The sequence below is a fragment of the Rhagoletis zephyria genome, unplaced genomic scaffold (assembly GCF_001687245.7).
Source record: "Rhagoletis zephyria isolate East Lansing unplaced genomic scaffold, Rhagoletis_zephyria_1.1 Rzeph_scaffold_11472, whole genome shotgun sequence".
NCBI classification, from domain to species: Eukaryota; Metazoa; Arthropoda; class Insecta; order Diptera; family Tephritidae; genus Rhagoletis; species Rhagoletis zephyria.
This window is the reverse complement of record NW_016168549.1, coordinates 1-8,827: the sequence shown is the minus strand read 5'-3', so window position 1 is coordinate 8,827 and position 8,827 is coordinate 1. Positions and strand designations below refer to the sequence as shown.

The 8,827-nt window shown below is 35.5% G+C and overlaps 2 protein-coding genes across 2 annotated transcripts in view; both read right to left on the bottom strand.

Annotated features, from left to right (window-relative positions):
* LOC108377105 (putative fatty acyl-CoA reductase CG5065) overlaps positions 1-635 on the bottom strand; it is a 6,242-nt gene extending 5,607 nt beyond the window's left edge. Inside the window, exon 1 of the mRNA XM_017633365.1 lies at positions 587-635. Within this exon, the coding sequence (XP_017488854.1) occupies positions 587-635 (49 nt within the window). The remainder of the gene's footprint in view (positions 1-586) is intronic.
* Positions 636-2,275: 1,640 nt separating this feature from the next.
* On the bottom strand, positions 2,276-5,943 carry LOC108377107 (organic cation transporter-like protein). The gene is given in 7 exon segments (XM_017633366.1): positions 2,276-2,943; positions 3,045-3,361; positions 4,023-4,163; positions 4,242-4,490; positions 4,493-4,744; positions 4,815-4,969; positions 5,045-5,943. Coding segments are annotated over 7 exon segments (1,959 nt in total). The 5' UTR covers positions 5,803-5,943; the 3' UTR covers positions 2,276-2,856.
* Between the last annotated feature and the right edge of the window lie 2,884 nt (positions 5,944-8,827).

The window sequence follows — 8,827 nt, the reverse complement described above, 5'->3', positions numbered from 1 at the left end:
TTTTTTTTTTGTTTTTTAATTTAATTTTCTTTTATTTTTATTTTTTATTCTCTTAAGATTTTTTAATCACTATTAATTTTTTAAATTTATTTTTAATTTTTTTTAATTTAACGTTTTTCCTTTTCTAATTTTTTTCATTAAAAAAAATTTGTTATTAAATTTTTACAACGTGTTATTTTTTTATAAATATTTTTTTTTAATTTTTAAATGTTATTAGATATTTAAAAATAAAAATAATTTCTAATTTAGTTTAATTTTTATGAACTTATTTTATTTTAATTTATTTTATATATATTTTAGTTTTATGGTTTTAAAAGAAAAAAACTATTTTTTTATTTAATTTAATATTTCGTCGTTAGCAGATCTTTCAATTAGTCTTTCGAAAGACAGAAAAGAGATTTCAAGATGGTTACCAGAACTAAAAATTGTCCTACGAAAGGCTTTGGTCTATCAAAAAAACTGTGGTGAGGTGAAAACCAGTTGCCAGAATTGCCTTATTGGTTTCGTGATATTTATGTATGTATGAAATATAAAAAGCTCGATGCAACGAAAAATGTAAAATTTTGAAAAAAAGCGTTGCTCTAACCGTCAACATATTCAGAATTTGTTATGCCGAGGCTTTTGAGTCGACACATCGTTAAGTATTCTTTTGCTAACGGTACTTTAACCGTTCCGATGGTTTTCAGGCTTTCTTCGTTATATCTTTGAAACATTTTTGTATGGCAAATTTCCCAGCAATGAATTTCTTTCAGAGGACTAAGGAAAAGTGTTGTTATATTGCGTTTTAAGTTTCATCAGCGTTCGTTATATCGAGTTTTCACTGTATTTCTTTTGGTCTTTCTCTCTTTCTCTTTAAATTTTTCTGAGTTTGGTTTTGGTAAATTATAGTTTTGCTTTTAATTTATATGCAGCTTTTAGAAAAATATGTGTACCAGGCAGGCAACGTTTTGAGTGATGCAACCGGCATTCTATGCATAACCTGTTGACTGTTTGTTGGCGGCAAAACATTACGGCATTCGATTATGGATTTGTTTATTGCTAAAGTGCTACAGTGGCTTAGAGCACGTATGTAATGGTGAGTTCGTTTCTTCGCAAAAATGTTGCCCTTCTCCGGTGCAAAATGTGTTTGATGTCACACTCAACCCTGTAAAATGGCAGGCTTTTTGCCTTCTTGTCTTTGTCTAGTTCACGCATTTCATAATATTATCTGATTTTCAGGGCAACCATCTCCCCTAACAAAGCTTCAATGGGCAGAGTATGTATGTGCCTTTTTTGCCTTAAAAGAATGTGACATTTTGAGAAACGTACACAAAATTTTCCCACCGTTTGCCTTTATTTTAGAATCGAACACGAAAAGAGAAAGGGGCAATCAAAATGCCAAATTTTTTGGTAAAAACGAAATCACCATAAAAATATGATTGGAGTTAGCTGTTTATGTTTTTCTTTTCTGAACTAGTTGAGGTGATAGCCAGAAGTGTCGAGAGGATTTTGGTTGACTTCAAAAGATTCGCCGGCGAATTGAAGCCAAGTAGAAACACCAAGCAGTGAGTGTAGTGAAAATGTGGCAAAAAGTACTAAATGTGCCGGTCCCCAATCCAAACTGTTTTTTTTTTTAATTTTCCTGTGTGTTTTATGCAAAAGTAGACCTTGTATAAAATTTTTGCTATTTTGGCTACAACTACTAGTCCTTGTCAATTAAAATACAAAATTCGGATTGCTGGTGGACGTGGCAGTTTACAGATTTTCACAATATTTCAGAATTATGTCTTCCTAGCTCCATCAATTTATAACCGTGTTTAATTGGAATAGGATAACATATACCATTGCTTGCCGATGGGCGACCGCTGTTAAGAAAAAACCTTTTTTCTAAATTTTTTCGCGATGTTGCTTTGACAAGGGCTTGAACCCAGGCGCTGCGGTGTGGAAGCGCGCACTGCTTACCACTACACCACAGCGGCCGCCCCCAAAATTTTAGTAGAAATTAAAACAAGTGGACTTTCACCACCAGCATGCGCTTGCGGTTTCGTGCCGCCAGTGGTAGTTTCGAATAACCATCTGTGAATTGTAGTAATCGTTTTTTAGATACTCTGCTAGAGCAGCTCAGTGTCCAGGAGGCACATAAGACCATGTAGACCCTGGAACTCCAGAAGATTTTCTTGGTTTTCGGTTTTCCTAGTTTAAATTTATACCTTTTCCAAACAAAGCGGCCACCTTGGCCCATGTATCTGCCTTACCCATTTCAATTATCTAACCCAAAACCTGCCACCTGCTTCAAATACTTATTTTTAAAGCTTTCATCGGGCGAAGTTGTAATTGAAGTCATTCCGAGTTCGTGTTAACAAATGCTTGTATTTGTGTGCTTATAAATTTTTATGTGATTACTTAATTAATTGTCTTAGTTTAAATTTATGTACTTACATGTGAATGCTTACTAAGGAATGATACTGTTAGATTCGTCTTTTTCATAATGCGAGTAAACACAGGTCAATGCAATTCAAACTTCAGTATGAATTGTTAATAGAAGTTTTGAAAATTATAAACGGGTTAGAAATCCAAAGGCTCTGCTCGAAACGCAATCGAGTGAAATGAAGGTTAACATGGCGCAGCTAATCGCAGAATTATTTTCTATTCATTTTCCGTTGAGCCAATTACTAAATTATAACTGTAATAAGTAACGATAACATTTATAACAATTTTAACATGTGCATTATAAACTACTATACATAGATTACACTAAGGACTAAAGGGGGAGGACTTTGTTTCCAATGGCACGCGCTAAAAACTAACTACTCTCTAAATTCATATAATACAACTTCATACATACAAATACATATGTTTATAGTATCTACAATCGACTCATATCCGCGAATTATTTCTATCCCCTTCCACCGTCCAAACAGTGGCGGTTAGTGGTGACCGTTCTTTTTTATTTGATTCATCATTCTCATCAACTCCAGCCATGGCAAGATTAGCTTTGTTGCTTTCCTTCGGAGGCTGCAACAAGCAAGTANTTCTTTTTTATTTGATTCATCATTCTCATCAACTCCAGCCATGGCAAGATTAGCTTTGTTGCTTTCCTTCGGAGGCTGCAACAAGCAAGTACAGATGCCACCGATTAGTGTGAGCACAGCGAATGCGGTAAGCGAGAGAGCTGTATCGCTCTTCCTTAGCAGATTGATGAACGGAGCGCTTAGCAGCCAAATGCGTGCCCATGTGACGACAGAGAAGGCAAATGGTTGCTTCTTATTCGGTGGCATTACCTCGGCCATGCAACCCTGCATCATAGATTGAGCACAAGAGACGCTCATTTTGGGCACAAGGGCGATTATCATCCATAGAGCGACTTTGAGGTGTGGATTCACTAGAAATAGAGAAAGAAAAAAATTGATGAAAAGGTAGGGAAAGAGAGAAGGGCATGTAATGGAGAAACCGAAGAGTGGTTTACGAAAAAAAGTTTGTAGTTTATCCCCTAGTTTTAAAGCTTACTGTGAAAGGATTTTGGCGTCATAAAATTGTTCATCACTTGCACTTTTCAAAAGGATCTATAGTCCTCAAAAATACCTTTTAAATAATCTACCACTACGTGGAATCGTAACAGTGATTTGTGAGTGGAGATACCCCGCAAGGAGGAGCTTCGTGTTGGGCACTGAGTGTTTTCTTATAAGAATCCCTACGCGTCCTTCCTTTGTGCCTTAACACCCTCCATTATCCTTCTCACGGTCCTGTATCTTTATCCTCCTCCTCTTAAGAGCACCACAATGAACAGCTTAAATCTATGTCTAAGTGTGCCTTTACCTACAGAGCTGGCGCTCTTACCTAACCTAAAGTCGTGTCAAAAAGCTTGGAAATGACGCAAATTTTTATTTGGCCGGATTATCCCAAAGTAAGCTTTAATCCTTTGGTGGTACTTATAACCTTTTTCCTTGGATTGAGCCCGAGCCCGATCTAAAGTATAGATGCATTTGTTTCTTATTTTTAGAGCTTATTTTGTGAAGCTTGTTAGTTAGCTTTCGTATACTTACAATTGGCGCGCGTAAACGTCCAACCGAGGCAACCCACAAGTCCCGCGATTATATTGAAACAACCGGCGTACATAAACTTCCTCTTACCGAACTTCATGACGAAGTGTAGCGCTACAAAACAGCCAATGATTTCAGCGACACCTGCAAATTAAATGCAAAAGATTGCCAAACTTAGAAATCAACTTTCGAGCAAACTTTCGCTACAGCTTTTACACTTACCCATCGCAATAGTGTTCGGCACCCGATAGTCACGGCCGAATGAGCGCAAATTCAACAACATGCCCATGTAGTTGACAATATAGCAAGCAAGTGCTATGTGCGCCGCCAACATGTAATGTGTACTACGTGGACCGCGCCACAGCTGTAGCCATGTAGCCGGTGGCTTCTGTGAACGCAATGTATTGCGTAACTTCGTCAACTGCTGCCGAAAGTCATCCGGCATCAGGAATGTGCGTTCGTTGATGTCACAGCCTTGCGTAGCATGCGCTCCACGCGATAGACATCGTGGTCGTTGCCATTCTTCAACAGCCAACGCGGTGACTCTGGTGTCCATTGCAGCAGGAACAATAGCACAATGGTGGGGAATGTAATGCCCAAGTAGAGTTCGTTCCAACTTTTGAAGAAAGACGAAATGCCCGGCAATAGTATTACGCCCAACGACCAGAAAGTGTCGTAGAGTATGATGACACCAGTGCGATAGCGGCCGCCAGTGATGTCGACAACTGTGGAAGAAATTGGCAGGGAAATGTTGACATACGCACTCTTTTGAAGTTCGCACAAACTTTTACTTACATATCGCTTGCGCCGAGGTGAACATTAGCGCGCAACCGACAGCTGCGAGGCAACGAAAAAGGCAATGCATTGATAGATCTATTGAATAGCCGGTAGTGACGCCCAAAATGATCTGCAGTACGGCGCCGATAATGTATACCGTGCGCGGGCTGAGTCTGAAAGGGTTGCAAAGAAATGGAGACTATGTTAGTTTCTGCGCTAGGCGTCTTCCCTACCACTGCACCACTTACTTCAGCATAGCTTTGGTGCCTAAGACGCCACCCACCAGCACACCAAACAGATGCCAATATTGCGTCCACGCAACAAAAATTTCACGCAGGCAAACCAAATTGTATTGGATGATGAGCGAATAGAAGTTGTCGTCGTAGTCGAAACGCGTGCATGGCTTTCGCGCCACACTGGCACTAGAGTCCTCTAAATAGCACTGATCCTCTGATATCGTCTGATTTGCGCTCAGCTGAGTTGAGTCACAGTAGTACTGCGTGTTCGGCTTAATTTCCGGCGCTGTGTAGATAATACAGGCCATAAACCAGGAGGCGGGTAATTTGCACAAAAAGAGTATCAGCACCGAGCGCAGCTGCCAGATGCCGAAATCGCCCAACATACTACCGATTATGTCGGTGCCTGGTGCGAAAGCCGGTATGGGCGCCGCTGTTGGCAGCGCGGACAGTCCTGCCTCGCCGATAATTTTACCACGCATCGGCGCATTGATTTGTGGTGTGCGTGGTGGCGTATTTGGGAGTATTGGCATCGTTGTTGGCGCATGCGCTTCTATACTATTGGCGTCGCCAGGCGTCATGTAAACGCTGGCATTGTGGCGATGCATCATTTGTGGAGTTGCAGTGGGTGTTAATGAGGCAGAGAGCCTATTCATGTTATTGTTGGTGTGGTTACCATTGTTGTAGTTTGCTTGTTGCTGTGTGCTGTTGCTGTTGCTGTGTAAGCTGTGGCTGCTGTTGTTGCGTTGATTAAGTAACTCGGGACTCATCACCTATGGATTTGTTGTTTTTTCTGGTTTCTCTTAGTTTTCGGCAGTGTTTTTTGGTGTCAGAAATGCATATTACTTAAGTAAACGAGTAAAAGTTATAAGCAGGGCAGTTTGGAGGGTCTGAAAAAAGAAAAAGAGAGAATTGTAAAGTTTGATTTGGATGAAATTTAAAGTTACAGAAACTTGGTTAATGTTAAAGGTAAATTTATACTAAAACTAAGATGCTTAAAAACAGCTTACAGGGCAGTTCTGACAACTATCTTGAAAACTCTTTTCTATATTTTGAGAGTGTGATAGATCTGCCAGTGAGGAGGTCTTAGCGTTATTCTGTTTTTCTTTTAGCAATAAGTTTTCTAAAAACTATAGGAAGTAAATAAAAAATATATTTTCTTTTAAAACCAAAAATTTAAATAAAATTAAATGTTAGAAAATTAAATGGAGAACAAAAAAATAAAAAAATAAATAAATAAATACATATATATTTTTTTCAATACAATCAAAAATTTAAAAGAAAATTAAGTTATAGAATAAAAAAAATCGATTTAAAAAATTAAATCAAATTACAAAAAAAAATTCTATTTAACCCTTTTGCATGCAAATGACCTAATTTTCATGAAAAAAAATCTTTAATTATTCAATCGCGTTTTCTTAAAATTGACTAACATCTATTATTGGCTCAAAATGACCCAAAACATTATAAAAATTCCAAATACTGCAGAAGGGTCACAACAAATTCTAAATATTAAAAAATGGAAAATCTATAAAAGAATTAAATAAGTTTCTAAAACTTAATTGCAATTAAAAATATTTTCTTTTTAAAGCAATTAATTTTAAAAATGAAACGAAAATTTAATCAAGAAAGTAAAAGATTTAAAAAAGGAAAATTAAAAAAGTTCATAAAATTTAAATGAAATTAAAAAATATTAATCAAAAGGAGAAAAAATAAGTTACATAAGCTTTTATAAATAAAATGGTAGTAAACAAATTGTTTTTAACAATAATATTTAAAAATTAAAAGTAAGGGAAATTAACAAAAGAAAATTTAGCTTTTTTCAAAAATAGAATCTAAATATTAAGAGAAAGTTAAATTAAAGCAAAAAAATTAAATAAAACAAATTGAAATAAGTTCCTAAAAATTAAATAAATAAAACAAATGTATTATTTAAAAAATTCAATATTTTTCCTACCCTGGTAGCGACCCCAATTTTTGTTTTAAATTTTGAAACATTCGTGTATGGATGGATGTGTTTCTATGTATCGGAGAAAATATAAAAACTATGAATATGTATGTATGTATGTTTATGCATTAACCCTTTATATGCTTAACACGTGTTGTTAAATCACACTATTCCGGAAAATATTCAGCCGATCCCATCCGATTTGTTTCACAGTGTACATAATTTCTTTGGCTTAAATAAAGTTTAACGCAGCGTATTGTCATTTTCGGGTGTGTCACAACTGGAATTTGGTTTTTGCTCTTATTATTTGATTAAAATTAACTTAAAATCACCGGACAAAAATGATCACGATATTTACGAGCACCTAAGTGAATCATCATTTTTAAAGGAAAAGTTTTTCTTCATTTTTGTCTGCGGGCAACTGCTTCAATATAGTCAGTCGCACGCACATAAGTGCACACAAATTATTGCGAAAGCTCATTGGTTATTGTGGGTTTTTACAGCCCAAAATTTTAACCACTCTTCGAGAAAATTGTTAATTGCATACATACAAACATACTCGTATAGTATACATTAATGTGTGCATATATATATCCGATCGACGATGACAAAGAAAGACGATGTTGTTTTTGTTGTTTGAAAAAAAAAAACAGCACGTGCAGCGTTCAGGTTTTAAGTAGCGTGCCAAATTCAAACAATCGTGTCACTTTTCAAAAGTAACTCAAGTCAGATACTTACAAAATTGTGTCGCATTCGTTATAATATATAATTATGAATAATTTGGCAAAAAAAAATCGCAAGGTTACCACATTTGATTGAAGTATAGCAGAAATATCTTATGCGGTATTTAATCTTTCCTGTATGCTCATTAATTACGTCGATATTTACGCGTGNGAAGTATAGCAGAAATATCTTATGCGGTATTTAATCTTTCCTGTATGCTCATTAATTACGTCGATATTTACGCGTGGCAGTCTTGAAATATTTCCAAGAAGATTTATAAAAACACACAAATACTATTTAGCATTCAGAATATTTTCTTTTGCCTGTTATGAAGTTTTCTCATAAAAACTGCCAACGACTAATTTTAAACCATAATCATCTTTCATCTTAATATCAATTCATCATAATGTTAAAATTACAACAAGGTTTATGGCGTGCTTATACGATTAATTACTTTTATTGAATGCGAATGACGCACTCGAGTTAATGAATCCTTTATTAAAATATCACAAAATTCGATGCTGTATGCATTTCTGAGGGGAAGAACTACTAAATATACAAAATTAAAAAAAAAAAGTGGAACAGTTTTTGAGATACAGCCATAATTTTTCGAATCTGAAAAGACGGAGAGTTGCAAGTTTCTATGGATTTAAGTAGTGGGCTAAAGTGAAATTAATTTTTAAATTATCATGAAATTCGCTATCATCTAACTCAGTAATGTTTTTCAACTGGATTAGTAGTTTAGGAGCTATAATCGTCAAGTTTAGGCAAACGAAAGGAAATTTCCAAAAAAATAAAAAATTCCGGGACAAATATCACCGTGAATGCATTTGATTTCTCTCGGTTTCTTTCTTGTATTTAAAAGTATGATCTATCATAAAAATAATAAGACCCATACAAATTACTGGGCCCCTAGTGATTACGTACCGCAACAGTTACAACTTTTATTAAAAAAAATCGCTCTTCAACACTTATTTTTTTACTTTTATTCAATTACTCCTTAAATAACAGTTATTTTATATTTTTATGTTATAAATCCAAAATAATGATTATGTGTTATTTTTAACTAAATAATCTGCAAATAAGAGTTTAATTTTGATTTCGATGTCTCCGATAACAGTTAT